This window comes from Peromyscus leucopus, chromosome X, assembly GCF_004664715.2.
Source record: "Peromyscus leucopus breed LL Stock chromosome X, UCI_PerLeu_2.1, whole genome shotgun sequence".
Classification (NCBI taxonomy): Eukaryota; Metazoa; Chordata; class Mammalia; order Rodentia; family Cricetidae; genus Peromyscus; species Peromyscus leucopus.
In genome coordinates this window covers 53,814,706-53,834,649 of record NC_051083.1, presented here as the reverse complement: position 1 = coordinate 53,834,649, position 19,944 = coordinate 53,814,706, and the positions used below count along the sequence as shown (strand labels likewise).

The window sequence follows — 19,944 nt, the reverse complement described above, 5'->3', positions numbered from 1 at the left end:
GACCAAACACTGAGGCTGGAGAAGTGATGTGGTCAAGGTCACAAAGCAAGTGAGTGATAAGATCTGTAATTCAGTCCTGACCTCCCCTCCCCCATAGGGTCTGTTCCTATGTTGTAAGTAAAGAGGTGGGTCATTTGGCAACTCCAAGACTTGGATCTGTTTAGCAGAAAGCAAGGCGAGAGCCTTCCAAGTGCTGAAGCCACATCTGGGCAGGCAGTGGCTACAATGCATATATTTTGCACATTCAGTTTGAGCTCCTAGATAGGAACACAGCAACACACAATAAACAGGACAACAAAGGTGTGACTCTGCGTCCCTTTATTTATAAACAAGTTAGGAATACTGTGATCATTTGGGAGCAGGGGAAGAGGGTTTAGGAGTTTCGGTGGTGAGGGTGGGGTGATTCCAGTAGTTTGCACTATTCAGCACCAGAGCAAATGCTTGGGCATAAGGTCATTCTTGAATCCAGACGAGTCATCGTCTTATATGTATGTACAGCAGAATTTTAAGTAGATATGCTGTTCTTATGGCTTTGTCCCCAGACACACTGCAGTGATACGACAGAAAACCAGAGAAGAGGAGAAGTAAAAAAAAAAAAAAAAAAGTCTGATGAGCTCACTCATCACTTTCTTTCTTTCTCTCTTACTTTCTTTTGTTCTTCCTTCCTTTCTGAGCAGATGGTCAGGACAGGCCTGGTGCTGAGCAGATGCCTGAAAACAAGCTCATCTATGGGGTAGGACTGGGTATTAACTGAGTCCTGAAGATGGAAGGAAAATGGGCTGTGTTCTTCCTGGAGCCGCCACCCACCAGGCTAGCTGCAGTGTCTTGTAGCCTAGGTCGTAGAGTGGCTGAGTCTCCTGGGTCCACAGCAGGTCAGAAGCCACGCTACGTCTGTCATAGGGTTGATTTACCTTTGCCTCTGGGATATCCTGACAGGGAAGTTTCTTGACAAAAATGGGCCATTCAGTGTGACCATCACATTACAACTCCACCCCTGTTGTTTACAGAAGAGAGTCAGCACTTGGTTTCAGGGGGGATATGGGAAGTGTTAATATGCCCAAGAAGCTGGAGAGGCCAGGACCCCACCTGCTGCATGGGACCCACTAACCACAGAAGTATATACTAGGAAGCCTTCCTCCTTCACTTGGTAGGGGCCTAGGGGAAAGCAGAAACTATAAATTCTCCCATACTCACCAACTTAGTCTCATTTTTTCCCATCTTCCCATTCCCTAAGTGTTCTTTCCCTTTCTGGAGAAAAAGACCCTTTTTCCTTTTCATTTCTGCTTACTTCTCCAAGCTTGTAGCACATTTATGCTCTCATTACATCCCTAACTCACTTTTGGTCACGCAAATTGACCAAATGACTCAATCCCAGCTCCTGCTGGGTGTGGGAGAGGTAAGGTAGGGTAAGGGCTGGGAAATACTGAGAGACGGCCAAGAAGGGCTGAAGGTTAAACAGCAGACGCCCCCATTTCTTTGTGGAAGGCTCGCGGCTTCAGGAAGGTGAGGAGGTCGTGTTGGAAATGAGAAGGAGGTTTAAACCCACTTCTGAGTCCTTTGGGCCTGTACCTGGAATGATTCTGGTGTGGGTCATCTCCCATCATCCCCGGCTACAGTGGTAGTCTCTGATGAGTCATGTGTATGGTACCTTTCAGGATGGTGTGTAGGGCCCACAAAATTATAGTTGCCTGATGTATCCACCCTACTCTGTCCGCCTCAGAGCAAAACTTAGGTAAAAGTGCATCTCTCTGCCCTGGGTCATAGAGTCAGAGCTTTTTAAAAACACCTCATCAAAGAGAGTTCCCCCACATACAACCTGAAGTGCCTTCAGACGGCAGATCTTCTTTTATCTTCCTTTTCGTTCTCTAGGATCCTCTCTTCTCCTCCTCTCTTGTCCTCACTATTCCCATCTGCTCGGTCATCTCCTTTCACTGCCACAAGTGTCAGTTGGCGGAAATGGAAGAAGGCATACATGCACGATTGGTCCTGGGTGCATGGCGGAAGGCTGGGGTCAAAGACACAATGGAAGGAGAGTGGAAGCCCTTGCCTCTGGAGAGAGCGATGCTCTGAGAGGGCCTTGACTATGAAGAGAACTTTCTTCCTCACAGGCCAGGTTCCCACCAAGCCCATCCATCTTTCGTGAGCACGTCACAGTTCTGGAAGAAGTGCCCGGAACAAGGAAGCTCCAAGCTGGTTTAGCCTCACAGGTTTGTTTTGCAACCGTCACCACTGATGGTCAGGTGAGCGCGGAGGTAGTTCAACCTCAACACAAAGGGGGAAGGCAGGGTTCTTTCTCCACTGATTGCCGCCCAGCAGGCTTGTCCCCAAGGCATCTGAACAAAGGGATGCTCCTGCCACCGGAGCTGACAGGCTTTGCCCACAAGTTACAGATTACGGCCTTCATTCTGTCAAGCCTCAGTGCTGTGTGACTTTGCCAGGAGAATCAGGGACTTCTATTTGTACTTGAGAGATTGGCTCTGAACCTTAACTGGACCTGCTCATTCCCTGCACATGATTAGGGAACAGTAGCCCCAAACAGTTCTACAGTAATCTGAGAGGCTCCATCCCATTCAGAGAAGCTAGGACCAGAAATCACTTCACTATCTCAGATCATGCAAAAGATGGAGCCTTCCATTCTTTGCAAGACTCTTCAGAGCTTTCCTTTACCCAAAATGTCACAGGTGAAGAGCAACAGGAATTTTCTGGGACAAAACATTTCTACAGGAATCTAACATTTGATTGAGCTTTTGACAAAGTGCCCAAGTCATGAGGGAACCAGATGGTTCTTTCGATCAAGCATCTCAGCAGGGTATCTATGGGGGGGAGAGCAGGAGAGGAGTATATAGTCAAACACCACCACCATATATTCATATTGCATATGGTATACGCCCTGGGGTGGCATATTTGAAGGATACATAGAGCAGATCCGTGCAGGTAGCACCCCTATCGGTATACTAAGTGTTTGTTACATCAAACTGTTACTTGAGGACTAGGAACTGTGAAGTGGCCAGAAATGGAAAGACGCATTCCTTTAAGAAGCTCCAAGAGATATTTTTATCCTCCACACATGGAGCCAAAGCAAAGCATCTCCTGGTTGGCTTGGTTATTTCTTTTTAGACAAGACAGGTTTCCTTGTTGAGATTCCCATCGATTCGGGTAATTTCTGGAAAACAGTGTCATCATGCCAGTGATGAAAAGTACAGCCAGAAGCATGTCAGGCCTTAGGTGGAGTTCACCTTGACACAACTGTCCCTTGGATGAGAAGTTAAGGTTCACACTTTTCGATCTGGCCAAAGCAAAGCTGGGTCTGAGTCATTGTCCTGGAACAGGAAAGAGTTGACAATTGCATCCGCGGGCCTCAGTGGCTGAACTGAGAAGGCTGGAATGTCTTTTACTTGCCCGTTTTGGAAGCACTTAGCCACGTCAGGTGGAAGGGAATTCATTCTGGGAGAGCTTGGGAGATAGGAGACAACGTGCAAGGCTCTTAGAGGGCTGGAGATAGCAGGGAGAGGCAGCGGCCACTTCTGAAGGTGGCTTATTTGATACGGATGGATGTGTGGACCAAAGCAGAAGCCACCCCTCTTCATGGAGTGCTCTGCACCTTTTCATAGCAGGGCTAAAGTGGGGGCGATTCTATGATGCTAAGAAGGTTTGTACGGGTTTTCAGGTTGGGAACCTCCATGCTGAGCCCCGGACAGGCGGTATGGAGAAGGAAGAGGAGCTGAGCCCAGTACCTTCCCACGGCAGAACACCCATCTCCCCGCTGAGCTGCGGCTCTCCACACCACCCAGCCATCCCGGGACCCCCTCCCATCCTGTGTGGTGTGGCTCTTGTTGGCCAGGCACCTTTACTTCTCATCCTCATCCCCCTCACTCATGCTGCTGATGGAGGCTGAGGCTGCTTTGGGTGAGGAGGGGGGAGAGGTCTTGTTTGGGAGCCATGAGAAGGTGGGAGAAGGCGAGCGGGAAGGGGAGCGACTCCGGGTTGGGCTGCTCACGGGACTCTGCTTCGGAGATAAGGCCTGCAGCATCCGGCTGCTCCTCTCCTGGAACATCTGCTTCTAGAGAAAAGATCGAGAGAAGGTATCTGTTAACACAACAATTTGGAGTGCAGATGAAGAGCAAGGAAGAGCGGGATGGAGAGCTGCTTCATCAAAACGCCTGCACCCACAGACTTGTATGACATTCCATTAACCAAAGGCTATAGAGAGGGAAAATGAGTGAAATCTGGGGCCAGTGAGAAGTTTACACCTAAGGTTACAATCCCTGCCGATGGATGGGACTTTCCTCTTCTTTCATCTGTACAGTTGAATTGCCAGGCAAAGTAGCAATGTCCTACGTAGTGGTAGGGTCTTGTAAAATAAAACAAAAACCTTTGTCCTCGTGGATATTAGGAAAAATCACACACTAAGCAAAGGATGTGGTTTAGCAGATGGAAATGTGATCCATGAGAAAAATAAGACGGGAGAGGATACCAAGCCAGGCCTTGTGACCCCCACCTGCATGCCAGCGCTTGGGAGGCTGAGGCAGGAAGAGACAAGCCTAGGGCCACAAAAGACCATCTCAGAAAGCAAAGTTATCACACTGGGGGCACTGGGCTGCCATTGCTAATGGGCTCCCCATGGTAGGCCTCACTGAGGAAATGCTATATGGGCAAAGACCTGCAGATGAGGGAGGACCCACGCCACCAGCGGAAATCAGGGGGAAGCCGGTTCCAGACCGACAGCCTCAAGAAGACAGCAAGCCATGAGCCAGGAAGAAGAAGCTGACCACAGGCCTAGAGTGGGGTCTGCTACCTGGAGAGCACGATGAGCAAGAGCTAGGTGGAGATCACTGGAACAGTAGCAGGGGGTTGTCATGGAGGCTCTCGGCAGCCATTGCAGGACGTGTGTATTTCCCTCTGTGGAGAACCACTCAGGCATGTTTAAAGGGACAGGGGAAGGAGCATGGCTGTCTCAGCACTGGAGAGAGTTGGTGAGGAGGGGAGAGTGGATGGCCTAGGGGAGATCAGGCCAGGGAAATGGTGTGGGGGATTGATTCACACACGACCTTCTCTGAGGGGAAAAGAAACTTCTGGAGAGTTGTAAGCAAGAGTAGCACAATTTGCTTTTGTCTTTTCCAGTGACCTTTCTGGCTACTGTGCTGGGAAGACACTGCTGGGAAGAGTGTGGGAACAGGGAGATGCATGAGGAACCCATCACAGTCGGAGTCTAAGGTGATGATGGCACCTGGCTCAGAGGGATGGCTGGGACGATGACAAGGAGGAAGTGGCCAGCGTTCCTCCCCCACACTTCAGTTAAGGTCTAGTAAACCCTCCTGTTTTGTGTGCACTTGTATGCATTCTGACGAGCGGCCATAGTTGAGTGACCCGCACGCCACTCTAGGCACAGAGACTTCGTAAGTCCAAAATGCTCTCCTGGCCTCTTGTCATCCATCACCTCCCCTCCAAGACTCTCAACACAGACCTGTATTCTGTCCCTTAACTTTTGACATTTGCCAGAATGGCGTTTCAATGGAGCCCTTCAGTATGTAGTCTGGCTGTAGAAGCCACAGGCCTGGCTGACAGATGGGATGTGGCACACAGGGAAAACATATCAAGTCACTGTAGTTTCTAGCTGGTGTAAAGGGGTGATGCCATTTGCTGGGTTGAGCAAGACTGTGGGATAAAAGGGGGGTTTGGTGGTAAAATTACATTTTTCCTGTTTTTTTTTGGGGGGTGGAGTTGTTTTGCTTTGTTTTTTGAGGCAGGTTCTCATGTAGCCCAGGCTGGCCTCAAACTCACTAAAACTAAAGCTGGCCTTGGACTTCCGATCTTATTGCTTCAGCCTCCCATGTGCTGAAATTACAGGTGTGTGCCTTTCCAGTCTTGGAGACTTCAGGTGACTGTTGCATGGTGCTTTTTTCTGGAATACTGAGGGAGACCTTGTCTCATAAAAAGAAAAAAAGGGGAATAGAGAAGAAGAGGAAAGGGTAGGAGAAAAGAAGATTTTTAAAAAAGGCATAGGGTATATATAAAATGAACTAAAAATGGCCAACCTCACTAATCACCAAATGATCAGAATAGGAGACAGTGAGTATTGGTACCATGCTCTAATAACTGAGCTAACCAGCCAGGGAAGAACCCCTTTTTACCATACCAGATTGCCCAAGGTTCCTTAATTGGTAATGGTGAGTGTGGATGAGAACAGGGAAGGAGCCCCACTGCGGCTACCCTGGGAGGGCCATGACACAGCAAGAGCGGCGGCTTCTTCCTCCACGAGGGATTAGAGATGTTAGAAAACATTTATGAGTAGCCATGTTGTAGTATTGCGACAGATGAAAGTGTAAACTTCTGAAATAAGTTAGAGAAATATAACTTCAAGAAGATATACTAAGCAGCTGACAAAAAAACAAGTTCTTTTTTTTTTTAAAAAAAAAAACAATTTATTCACTTTATTTCATGTGTGTTTCTTTGCATGTATGTGTGTGTGCCACATGACTGCCTGGTGCCCTCAGAGGTCAGAAGAGGGCCTCAGATGCCCTGGAACTGGGGATGGTTGTGAGTGGCCACGTGGGTGCTGGGAATCAAACCTGGGTCCTCTGCAAAAGCAACAAGAGCTCTTAACTTTTGAAATACCTTTCCGGTCAAGAAAGTCCGTTTCTTTTTTTTTTTTTTCTTTTTTTTTTTTTTTTTTTTTTTTTTTTTTTGGTTTTTCGAGACAGGGTTTCTCTGTGTAGCTTTGCGCCTTTCCTGGAACTCACTTGGTAGCCCAGGCTGGCCTCGAACTCACGGAGATCCGCCTGGCTCTGCCTCCCAAGTGCTGGGATTAAAGGTGTGCGCCACCACCGCCCGGCCGAAAGTCCGTTTCTTAAAGAATACTGAGTAACATGAAAAATGCTCTTGGAAATTCGAAATGATTTTAGGATCATATGGTCGGCATGATTTCAGTACTGTAGAAGAAATGTATATAGTGTTGATGGAGAAGATCTGGGCAATAGGAGTGCAAGTGAGCCTTTTGTCTTTAGTCTCTGTGTGTGTGAGGAGGGCTGCTGGGAATTGAACCCAGAGCCTCAGACATGCAAGGCAAGTGCTCTGCCACTAATCTATAGCCCCAGTTCCCCTTATCTTTTTAGACAGGGTCTTTGTATGTAGCCCTGTCCTGGAACTCACTCTGTAGATCAGCCTGGCCTCAAACTCACAGAAATCCACCTGTCTCTGCCTCCAAAGTGCTGGGATTAAAGGCGTGCGCCAACACACCTGCCTTTTTATTTTTGCTTTTTGAGACAGGGTCTCTCTAGTTTGCCCAGGCTGCCCTCGAATTTGTAATTCCCCTGCCTTGCTCTCTCATCTAGCTGGGGTTATAATACTGTCTCCAGGCCTGTCTAGTCATTACCTCCTAGTAATTCTGTAATGACTACACTCAGTCGTTCATGTGTGCTAGTTTCACATCTGTGGCTTCAGCTGTCTGCAGATCAAAACTGGCATTTACAATGAACATGTACAGACTTTTTCTAGCAATCGTTCCCTGAACAGTATAGCATATTGCCTAATGCTATACATCATATTACATCATATTAACTACTATAGGTCATCAAGGACGTTTAAAGTATACAGGGGGATGGATGTGTGTAGTTTTTGTGCCAACACTATGCAGTTTATATAAGGGGCTGGAGCATCCACAGCTTTTGGTATCTGAAGGAAGCCCTGGACTGATCCCCAACAAATGCAAAGCAATAGCTGTTGCATGTTGCTTTTGCCTTCATGAAACATATTATGACAGGAAGAAAGAAACTCAAATAGCCTGGCTAGGGAGATGGGGGCTGGCATTTCAATAGTGACATATCTCTAGGGAAACAGTAAGACCTGAAGTACATCATTCATTCATTCATTAATTTAATTCCTCCATGCACATTTCCCTGGCTAAGCCTTCCTCTATCACTTTTCAGAGCCTAAAGTTTCCTCTGGAAAGGATAATAGAGAAACCTTGCCGATCACTGAGATTCTTCCCAGATTGAAAATTCCCCCTGTCTACAAATACAGCAATTATTTACCTTCCATTAAGAGCACTGATAATTCTGCCAAAAGACAGCCAACCCCCGTGAAATCAGACAGGGAAAAAATTGTGCAGTACAACAGCATTACCTGAGATTAAGCCCATTTATGAGACAAAATCAAATGCCAAAAGGATTGGGTAGCCTATTATTAACAGTAACATTAAAAAAATCCTTGAACTTCTAGCAGGCACTTTAAAATATGTGTTTTTATTACTATAATCTTTCAGCATATTTTTAGTGGCAGCCATTAGCCCTCCTGCTGTTAATGGATTGTCAGCATTTCCATTAGAAGCCCACTTTCTAAGAAATCTACATCTTGTCTACTCTAGTTTGAATCAAGCTCAGAACTTGAGAATATTCCACCCAAAGGGATGAAAGAATTTGAATCTTTAACGATAAACAATGGTGTCACACTTGACAAAATTCGCGACCCATGCAAAAGCAAGCCGGGCCTGGACTTGCAGGTTCTCCGGTCTGTTTCTGCTGGACTTTCCAGGGTAGTTCCCCTACACAGGAGCTGAATTGAATCCAATCAGGAGACAGTTCATAACGAGCTTCCTGGGAAGAAAAGCACTTTAGAAATATAACAAATAATGAAGACCATGGCATGACATTTTCAAAGAGAAAAGGTATTTAAATTCAATCTTTTATTATAGTAAGAGGTTTCCATTTAGAAACTTTGCCCCAAGAAAATAATCCCGTTTATAGTCCTGTCCATGTGAAAGTCATTTTCTCTTTCCCTCCTACAAACTTTTCCCTTTTAAGAAGACTGGAACTTGGAGTGAGGGAGGCATTGGATGCCTTGATGAAAGCCTTTAAAGCCTGTCATGTTTCCAACACAGCACGTGAGCTCAAATGAAGTGAGACAAAAACCTGGTATTATCTGGCCTGGACCTCTGGTAAGGAAGATGAAACCCAAGAAGACAGAAGACTTGGTGCTTCCATTCTGACCAAACAGATCGATAACCATCACCGTCAACAGTGACTGACCCTTCACTGTGGCTGACATGGTCTTGGTACCAGGCACTGCTTTGAGGACATTGTTACCAACTGATTTCATCCTCCCGACAAACCTAGGAGGCAGCAAAGCTTGCTTTTCCCTTACAGATGATGTGACTGAGGTGGAGAGATGCAGAACTTGCCAAGGTGGGCTGAGACTGGGGCCTGCTTGGGTCCTGGGCCAGGTCTGGCTGGGGTTGGGGCTGGGGCTAGTGCTAGGGCTAGTATCAGTCGTGGAGCACTGGACTAGCATGTATAAAGTACTGAATATACCTTTAGAGAAAGAATTCCCCAAAGGAAACCACTCCTGAAACAGTAACAGCAAAAGGACTTGCCTCAGGCCACACAGCTAAGAGGTGAGTCCATGCTCATGACCGCCTCTCCCGTAACTAGGCTCTTTCAGGACTAAAGGCTTTAACATTACCCAGTCTCCACTTGCATATTTGCTTAAAGATACATACTTTAGGGCTAGCAAAGGGTCTTAAGTGGCAAGGCCGGGAATGGGGCTCACCAGGAAGGCCCTTGCCAGGTTCTGTGCTCAGTTCCCAGCATTGCAAAAAGGGCAGTGTTCCCAATGTGAAATCCAGTTCAGACACGCAAACTTCATTTTCTCTCTTTTATCCAAATCCAAATGATCCTAACACTTAGCAGTGTGCCTAGAATGAAGATGACTGTTTCCTAAACGCAACAGTGCCTTTGGACGAGGATGTGGAGACAGTGGCACCCTTGTGCGCTGTTGGTGGGAATGGCACCCAGTACAGCTGCTGTGGAAAAGGGTAGGAGAGCTCCTCGGGTGTTCAACACAGGGTCACCATGCGACCCGGCGGTTTTGTTCCTGTCTATATGCCCAAGAGAACTGCTGTGTGCACATCACCAAAAGGTTCGTGGCAGCGTTCTTCACAACTGCCAAAATGGCAACAACCCACGTATCCACCAACAGAGGAATGGATAAAGCAGAGGTGGTGTGTACACAGGGGTCATTACTCGGCTTCAAAAAGCTTCTACAACACCGATCCATGCTACAACACGGGGGAGCCTTGAGTATATTAAGTATAATAAGTCAGACAAATACTGTACAATTCGACTTATATGAGCTTCCTAGGTAATCAATCAGATTCAGAGAGAAAGGAGGAGGGTGTTTGCCAGGGACTTGTGTGTAGGAAGTTTGTGCTTATAAGGTCTAGTGTCTGTTTGATATGGTGGAAACATTCTGGAGATGGATGGTGGTGATGAGTGGACTTAATGCCACCGTTTGCTTGAACATGGTAAAAATGGGGCTGGCAGTGTAGCTCAGTGGTAGAGCACTTGTCTAGCATGCATGAAGTCCTGGTTTTGATATTCAGGCCTGAAAATAAAAAGTTAAACTGGGCAGTGGTGGCACACACCTTTAATCCCATCACTCAGGAGGCAGAGGCTAGTGGATGTCTGTGAGTTTGAGGCCAGCCTGCTCTACAGAGTGAATTCCAGGACAGCCAGGGCTACACAGAAAAACCCTGTCTCAGGGGAAAAAAAAGTTAAAATGGCAAATTTTATGATGTACATGAATGCATATGCCACAATTTCAAAAACAGCAGCAGACCTTGCATTATTTAAATTTCCCACTCCCAAATCAGCTCCACAGTCTTTTTCAAAACAAACAAAATAATTGCATGTAACAAATGGCACGTGTCTGTCTGGTTAGCATGGGATCTATTAGACTAGTCTGGGGCAAGAAAATAAACTTGTCTAGGATGAACTTCAAATTTCCATTGAACTTGAGGTCTTTTATCTTTGTGTTAGCGGAAAGGGCCCAAGTTCAGTAAAAATACAATGGACTCATATTCTAAACAACAGGAGAGAACTTTGTTTTCAGAGTCAATGAAGGAATATAGTGGCAGATACCAGCCTGTGATTGAGGTGCTAGTATTTAAATAGAATGTTTCTGCTCTATGAATTCAGATGCTCCAAACAAAAATAATGGAGCTGCCTTAAGACGATCAATACCCAAAGCATAAACCTGCATGCTGGACCAACATCCCTTACGCCAGCATCCTTTGCTCACTGCCATTTTGGAGAAAAACGGCATCAGCCCCACCATAAACAATCAAGCTTCAAAGTTAAGGTCATGTAGAGCTCTTCTTTTGAGACAGCAGGTCATTCAGAGACAATACTCACAAGGTGAAGGAATACTGAGTCTTTGTCGAAAAGGTGTTACTTTTTGGATCGGGACAGTCCACCCAGGCGCCCATTGTATTCGGTTTGTTCCTGCAGACTACTTTCAGAAGAGAGGTCAAATGAGGAGTCTCCTTATCATTGGGGTGAACCCTGCCGCCTTCTCTTTCCCTTGGCTCCCTTCCCTTAAGTGTCACAAGGTGAGCAGCTTCTTCTCACACTCTTCCACCATGACTTGCTGCCCCGAAGCCCCCCAGCAGTGAGCCCTAATAGTTCATCTCACATTCCTCTCGCTCTCTTTTTCTTTCTCGCTCTCTCTCCCATAAGGAAAGCTTGATTTACTACACACATCCTAAGAAGGTATTCCATACACAGGGTGCACATGCTAAAGACAACTACTACCATGGGTGAAAACTAAGGCTAAAACTTTTGTATAGCCACGCAGCCGTGGCGCACACCTTTAATCCCAGCACTCGGGAGGCAGAGGCAGGCAGATCTCTGTGAGTTCAAGGCCAGCATGATCTACAGAGCGAGTTCCAGGACAGCCAGGACTACACAGAGAGACCTTGTCTTAAGAAATAAGAACAAGCTTGGCAGCAGTGGCGCACGCCTTTAATCCCAGCACTTGGGAAGCAGAGCCAGGTGGATCTCTGTGAGTTCGAGGCCAGCCTGGGCTACAGAGTGAGTTCCAGGACAGGCACCAAAACTATACAGAGAAACCCTGTCTCAAACAAACAAACAAACAAACAAACAAACAAAAACAATAAAACCAAAAAACTTTTTTATAGTTTGTTATTAATCCTAAAAAGTTAATATATAATAAATTAAGCCCACCTCAGTAGTGTGCATGAAATAAACTTGTCTTCTTAACTAGTCTTAGGTATTTTGTTACAGCTCACTGTAAAGCTCATTGACACAGAAGGCTTCTCTTTGCCATTTGGAATGGATCCTAGGCCACCTTCTGAGTATGACTCAAGACAACTTAGAAGAATCAATTAATAGTAGTTAAATAAATAAAGTGATGCAAGTAAAAACAGAACAATTTGGGCCCTGATATCCCACCAGTCAGACTGAGTAAGCAGGAACTGGAAAATCTATTACAGCAGTTAATAGGTTGCTAGCTTTAAATTCTTAAAAATGTCATTGTGGCTCACAGCCTCCAAGAAAGCCTCCTAGGGCCCCGCTCCTGCTGTTTAGATCTTTATGTATGGTCCTCCCACAACAGCTAAGGAGCAAATTCAAATATTCCTTTGGCCCACCTCAGCAGCATAAATATGTGAGTCAGGTTGTGGGAGGCAGAGGAAGCCGGCAAAAGGATGTGGCCATGGAGAGCGAGCAAGTCAAAGAAATATAAACACCAAGAAAAACAAGTCAGTCTGGTTTTGTTTTGGTTGTTTTTTGAGACAGGTTCTCACCCTATAGCCTAGACTGGTCTGGACCCCACATAGCACAGGCTGCCTTGGAATTTATTGTAAAGTTCTGCCTATTAGATTTGAGACACTAAACTGTATCCGGTGTCATAAGCAAAGGAAGACTGTGCGTGTGGAGGGTTTCGGCCTCACCATGTCCCTTGCAGATGTGAGGAAGGTCTGTGAATAGATACTCCTCAGAATCCATTCCTTCATGCACTCACTCAATGAAGAAATGTTTGTTTGGAGTACCCACTGTAAACTACATGCAAAGCTGCATACCAATTCTGCTGCACCAAATTTTGGACCTTAAATCTTTCTATTTTGTGCCTTTCTAAGTCTGGATTATTTGTACCAGTACTGTACTTGCAGGTAATGCAGATCCCCTGTTTTAAGAAATGAGTTCCAGTCACAAATCCACAAATAAAGAATTATTATAATAATAGCATATTCATGAAAAGCAAATTACTTATCTTGGCGTTTAACATCCTTGTAACTATTCCTGTACTTTTAATGTCAACAGAAAAAAAAGTAATGTCTAAGTCTGGCTGATACAGTAAATTAATGTAATAACAGTTTTGACACTAATAGCAAGTTTTTAAAAGAAAAACCTCTAGTCTCTAAGCTGGGTTACATTTCTTAAAAATCACCTCCGCTCGCTGTCACCAGACTTCCTAAGAACAATTCCAGCTACCTTTTAGCCTTTGCTGGGAGCCTGAAAAGACTGGGGGTATGAAGTTCCTATGAAATGATATCCACCTTTCCCTGCCTTTGCTCACCCCAGGTGGAGAAAGCATCCGCCCAGCGAGTTACAGTCTGAAGGCTTCTGGCAGAGTTACTTTTCCGAAGCACAGTAAGCGAATGAGCTGCTATATGGCTTCATTAAAAACCACTCACTGTTTCTTCCGAGTCGGAAAATTGTGGAAAAAAGCCAAGTAGTAAGGCCTCCACGGGGTCAAAAGGGCGAGTTCAGAATTTATCCACTAATGAGCGGAGAACAGGGGGTTCACTTTGTCCGTGTTCTTCCGTGGTACCATGCATAGACGAGAACGTTACTAAATGGGCCATGAATTCAATCATCTGAACTGAAAATGAACCAAAAAGGGAGAAGGAGCCGGTGCGTGGTTTCTGCTCTCTTGCCAGTCCTCACTGGGAGGTCTTAATGGCTCAATTAGCCCTTCCCTTTCAAACTCAGCCTACACATAGAATATAGGTGGCTTATAACACCTTTTTTTTTTCTTCAAGACAGGGTGTTTCTGTGTAGCCCTGGCTGTTCTGGAACTTGCTCTGTAGACCAGGCTGGCCTCGAACTCACAGAGATCCGCCTGCCTCTGCCTCCCGAGTGCTGGGATCAAAGGTGTGCACCACCACCGCCTGGCATAACACCTTCTTATAACACGGTAGAGGCCACTAGACTTGAAGCCTCTCTTCCAACTCTCAGAACATCGTTCTTCTTCTATACTAATCGAGTGGTTTACTTTTACATAATTCTATAACGAATGAGCTCAAGTGAGCAAAGACACGAGTGACAACCCATCAATAAAATAATTATGTAGACGTGGATTTCCTGAGAGACTCCTCATATCATAATAGGATATCTTGGCTATTTAAGATTAAAGAGAGCAAATGGAATCATTTCTTTGTGTTTTAAAAAAGGAAGTTGGCTTGGGGCTAGAAAGCCCCAGCAACTGGTCTCATCTCCCCACACTCAGATGTGGGCTCACAGCTGTGTACAGGATGTCTGGCTTGTTACACAGGGACTGGGCTCTGAACCCAGCTCCTCAGGATTCTGCAGCAAGCGCTCGTCTTTGCTGAGACATGAGGGTTGCTGGGACTTTCTGGCTTCCATCTTAACCAGGAAAACAGGAATGCTGTGTTCAGGGAGAAACTCTGATTTGAAGGAATAAGGGAGGGCACCTGACATTGTCTGCAGACCTCTGCACACAGGTATCCATATCCCACACATGTATGCATGCACACATATGAAAATATAACATAGTATTTTTTTTTCTAAAAAGGAAGTAAATTTAAAGATAGCTCTTTGACAAAATCCTCATCAACTTGGCTGATGGCACTGGTTATCTAATTCATAGAGGGCACACACAATACCATTGTGGCTTCCAGAATCTTCTTTTCCTTTTTTACAGTTATAAATCACAATTATCTAAAGAACTTGGGTGAGAAAAAATATGCCTTTCCTTTCTTGGATTATGGTCTCCATCCCTTAAGACTTTTCCTTAAGACTTTTGAGACCTATATCAACAACTTCATGCACGGGGAGGGGGGGGATGGAAAATCAAGGTTTTATCCACACAGTTATGAGGCAAAATTGTGCTGCTTCTCTTTCTCTCCAGTGATAGAGTTCCTGACAACACAAAGTGGTGAGGCAGCCCCGTTCTTTGACATCTCCTAATGTGGAGCATTGCGCCCGAAGCATAATAACCACTACTTACTTAATCAGAGCAGATGTTGACTACCCCCAGGAAACTTTCAAGGGTCCAGACTGTTGACATGTAGAGTGAGAGCATGCGGATGGTCATTAGACCCTCATCCAAGATTCCAGCCATTCCTTCCTGCACCTCCTTGCCAACTGTAATTCTGCCCCAGCTCCCTGTCCTCTTGACGGCTACTAGAATCTATAAAGTATGGAAGACCAAGGGAAAGGGAGCTCTACCTATTCAGCTACAGGAAATTTGTTATCCATTCTGAGCTAGGACTCTGGCTGATGTACATGTGTTGAAGTCATTCACACACCTGTTAGTAACCCTTTGCTCATACTCGTTAATCCTAATCAACTCGTTGTCTCACCAAAACTAGAACTGAGCAGAGTCATCACTTTGGTCTGTCATTGATACTTTATCCAGTTGAGTAGACGTTTATTCATATCTCTCTGGGAAAATTAAAACACACCTCCTCCAAACATAAGTGCCTATAGTTGATACAAGAACCCTTGGACTTGACTTCCAACACAAGCTCCATGTTGCATTGACTCACTTTCCCATCAACCCTAAGCTTTGTAACACCTCTAACTGGAAGACTGGGATGAGCTACAAGACCAATTTCTTCAATACCAGACATTCAAAGGTAAGTGAATGGCTTCCAAGTTCTGAAAACAAAAACAGAGAAGACCCCACTTTGTGTGCCATTTGGTACCACACTGAGGGATAAATTGTCCTGAATAAAGACATGGGCTTACAGTGACATGAGATGATGTCTAAGCAGAGGCCACTGGATAAGGGACATCCTTGAGTAGCTCCATGAAAGGAAGATAAGCTGAAAATACCCACCATATCAATGCCAATTAAAATGACTACTTACCCATGCACCATCTGGCCCAAACAATTCCAGGAAGTTGCCAATGAATTCTCTTGATTTTTCTTCCCACTTTTGAATTAGGTCATGACTCTTTTCTTCTACTCTATTAACAAATTCCTTTGATCTTTCCTCCACATTCTTGACCTTTTCTTTCATCTTGTCCACCTGGTTCTGGAAACGATACTTCTTCTCCTGGGTCAAATTGACGGAATAGATTGGTTCAAGAAGACAGCAGAGCAGTCCGTCTCTATTGGTTATATTTTCTATCAGCTTGAGTTTGCTCCTGATGGAGAGTAGCTGTCACTACTTCCCAAGGGCTAGACTGCTGGGAACGCGCATGTCTTGTACATCAGTCTCTTGGGATTTATAAAGGGAGGTACAAATGTTGTGCTATGTTCAATCTGTTCAACATCTATGAGTTGAAATTGTATGAGACAGAATACAACACATACAGAACCACCTTTTATTGAGCAAATACCCCTACTCAATTCTTCCGGAATTTAGATAAAATAATGGGTTGTGTATATAGAATGGTTGCTCAGAGTCTGCCTGAAAATTCTGTTTTACTGAGGTAGTGCTAAAACCAGTACTGTTTATATTAAGTTGTCCACTAACTGGGCTTAGGACCTATGTCTCATGCTAAAATTGTCATTATCATATTTTTCATGAGGCCTGCTGAAAGCTTTTATTTTTATCGCATCTCTGGATTTCATGCTTAGAGACTTTATACAATGATGTTGTCTACCTGTGTTCCAGGAAGCCATATTGTGTTGAGCAAAACACTAGTCTCCTCTAAGCCTCAGTTTTCTCATTAATAAAATAGGGGTGATAATCATCTCTACCTCACAGGGTTGTTGTGTCAATCAGGTAAGGTCATGCATGCAAATGTGTGGCTCAAAGCCTGGCATTTGTTCCATCTGCGTTAGCTACATTGTTCGCATAAAGCACCACAGACATTTATCTACATTACCTGGTAAGGATGTTATCTAAACAATGAAAATAATGTCACACAAAGGGTCCTCACTTTTGAAATCCCAATATATTGTCTCTAAGGAGTCAGGATAATTTTTTCTTTACTATGTGGAAATCAAGCTCATTTTGTGCTTTAGAATTTTGTAAAATACCTCAAATATTATGAAACTAGGTCAAGATTCCCCAATTTAGACCCTTCAAAACTGTATTGCAATCTCAGGGTTGGGTTGGATATGAGCCGTGTGTGTTGCTACTGAACTGTATAATCATACATTTGTGCCACAGGGAAGTACTCTGTCTGTTATCCTTTACAGTGTGGTCTGAGGTGAGTTGTTTAACCTCCTAGGCTTCTGTTTTCTCACCTGTAAGTTGGATAGTGTCATTACACGCCCCCAGTAGGTTTACCACAAGTATTAAATGAGATAATACAGGCAAGACACTTAGATGGGCATCCACTCGGCTCTACATAAGTGTTAGCTGTTGTCTTCACATCACGCTCTTCCACATTTTGTTCAACACTGGAAATGGCTATTTTGTTTAATGCTCAGTGTCAGCACATAACAGTAGAGTGAGCACTGGGCTGGGAGTCACGAGATTTGGAGGAGGACTGCCACCTCCACCTCTCCCTCACCCTCCCTTGGCCTTGTCTACTCCTTGGGCTCCGTTTTCCTTATCTCAAAGTCAAGGGACATGGATTGGATGACTGGTCCTCATCAGGTCTCTGCCACTTCTGAGGTTCTGTGATTCATTTACACGCCCATCCAACACATTCAATTTCCTCTCGGAGCTGCAGCCAGGCTTGTTGTCATAGAAAGACAGTAAGCACACCCCCACTGTCCTCACGGTTCCCTGAGCTAAGTGGCTTATCTAAAGACCATTTAAAGAGAGTGAGCAATAACTTTTGGAAATGGCTTGCTATGCTTGGATGGTTGACTGAATTCAATTTAAAAGAACAGACAGTTTAATTTATTGAAATAACCAGGGCTTTATTCTCTCTAAGATACCAAATCATCACGTTAGCTGAATTCTTTTCAGCCACATGTTCTGGTGCCACTCGAACCCGGCATTTTCCATTTTGTTGCCTGGCTTATATGAAGTTAGAGGGGCCTGAATCCCAACACTCCCTGCTTTATCGGGACAATGAATAATCACTGACTTACAATTAATGAGCCCCTCCTATTTTGAAGGTACCAATGATCAGTTGTATAAGATGCTAGATAATTAGAGCTGCACATAATTATAAATGCCTACTTTTGCAGACAATCACCCTTTGAGAATACAGTATCTATTTGGGGGCTGGAATTCTGTATGCATGGAGAGCATTTGTTTGGATCAAAACCATGGGCTCCTTGGAAGCCTAGTAACCTCAGTTGTCCAGACTCACTAACATCACCCCCAACCATCCAGCTACTCTCTTTGCCTTGTAACAGCTTGTTTTGCTTGTTTTAAAGATTGTTTTAACAGTGCTCTATTATTAAACTAACAGCAGCTCTGTGGGAACAATAAGGTAGAAATAGAAAAGGAAGCCAAAGGCTCCAGGCTTTATTTAAGCAGCTGTAATTTCTCTGGACAATAAAAAACGGCTGTTAAGGTTTCTAATGAGCATCTGTAAGGCCTTAATAAAATGAAAATTGTAAAACGTTAAAACAAGAAAGCATTTTCTCCGGGCTTAGCATCTCATTGCTTCCGCCCGCCTTCCTCTCCTTTGAGAAGAAGACAACACTAGCCTTTCCCAAGGGGCAGATGTTCCAGAAACCCTTTGCCACATCTGAAAATTAAAGAGGGGGCTTGGGGGGCAGGGGAGGGAAACAGGGAAGCTCCATTTTAAAACGTGAAGCTGCCTATGCTCCTTGGTTGACTCACGTTACCTCTTTGTAGACTGGTTTCCTCAACTGTAAATATATACATCATGACTGAGCCAGGTGTGCTGACGCAGGCCTGTATAAATAGCACTTGGGAAGCTGAAGCAGGAGGGTCATGATTGGGGGGCCAGCCTGGGCAATACAGTGAGACCCTCTCTCAAAACTAAAAGACACCATTGAGTTTTTAATGTGGATTAAATGAGACAATAATGAAAAGCATTAAGAGCACTACACAGCACACGGTAAACGACAGTCCTGACAGTATAATATGGTGGCCCTCATGGTGCATGAGGAGGCACACTTACATTTATAAAGCTGACGTTGAGTTCCTTGGCTGTGTATCCTCTCTGAAGATTGCGCCGGGCATACACATCGTAGTCACGGACAATTCTGGTGATGATGTCTGATGTTGAGATGCCTTCTGTTCTTTGCGTTGGTACAAACATGCCTGTCCAAGTAAGAATAAAAAGATAAAGGTAAGATTACTTCAGTCAGCCTCTTTCCTTTAAAGATCCTTTTTTAATGGATAAAATTGGAGCTTCTGGGTAGCCATGGAGGCCTTCTTTTCTGGTCCCAGCTGGTTTTTCCAGCCTCAGTACCACATATTTCCTTTACCATAACACTGCATAGTCATTCCAGGCTTGGTCCAGGAGACACCATCCATTCACCTGGCTCCTGACATTTGCTCATTCTCAGCTCTTCCTTTCTATCCTGGACACCCATTTCTCACCCTCATCATCCACAGAGTTCTTCCTCACCCTCAATGGTCCACCTTCAAGGTTGTACCTCTGTGAAGTCTTTCCTGAAATTAACATGAGAACCCACAGCATTTTGGACATAAAGCTATCTTCAGTTAACAAAACTATATGTCTAATACCTGTCTCTGTACAGAAATGGACATCTGTTTGTGTGTTTTTTTATTTAATTCTTTGTTTCATAAAAACAAAACAAAACAGGGGGACTGGAGAGATGGCTCAGCAGTTAAGAGCATTGGCTGCTCTTCTAGAGGTCCTGAGTTCAATTCCCAGCAACCACATGGTGGCTCACAACCATCCATAATGAAATCTGGTGCCTTCTTCTGGCCTGCAGGCATACATGCAGGCAGAACACTGTATACATAATCAATCAATCAATCTTTTTTTTAAAAAAAGAATTTGCCGGGTGGTGGTGGCACATGCCTTTAATCCCAGCACTTGGTAGCTA

General features: G+C 44.8%; 1 protein-coding gene across 5 annotated transcripts in view; it reads right to left on the bottom strand.

Moving 5' to 3' along the window:
- Window positions 1–301: 301 nt before the first annotated feature.
- Pcyt1b (phosphate cytidylyltransferase 1, choline, beta) overlaps window positions 302–19,944 on the bottom strand; it is a 100,210-nt gene continuing 80,567 nt past the window's right edge. For 4 of the 5 annotated variants that reach the window (XM_028881681.2, XM_037199448.1, XM_028881678.2 and 1 more), the window contains 3 exons: window positions 19,047–19,189; window positions 15,911–16,099; window positions 302–4,060 (listed from right to left, as the gene is read on the bottom strand). In XM_028881681.2, the coding sequence (XP_028737514.1) occupies window positions 3,848–4,060; window positions 15,911–16,099; window positions 19,047–19,189 (545 nt within the window). In that variant the 3' untranslated portion in view covers window positions 302–3,847. Of the gene's footprint in view, window positions 4,061–13,947; window positions 15,699–15,910; window positions 16,100–19,046; window positions 19,190–19,944 lie in introns of those variants that run through there. The other variant, XM_037199449.1, reaches the window with a different exon arrangement.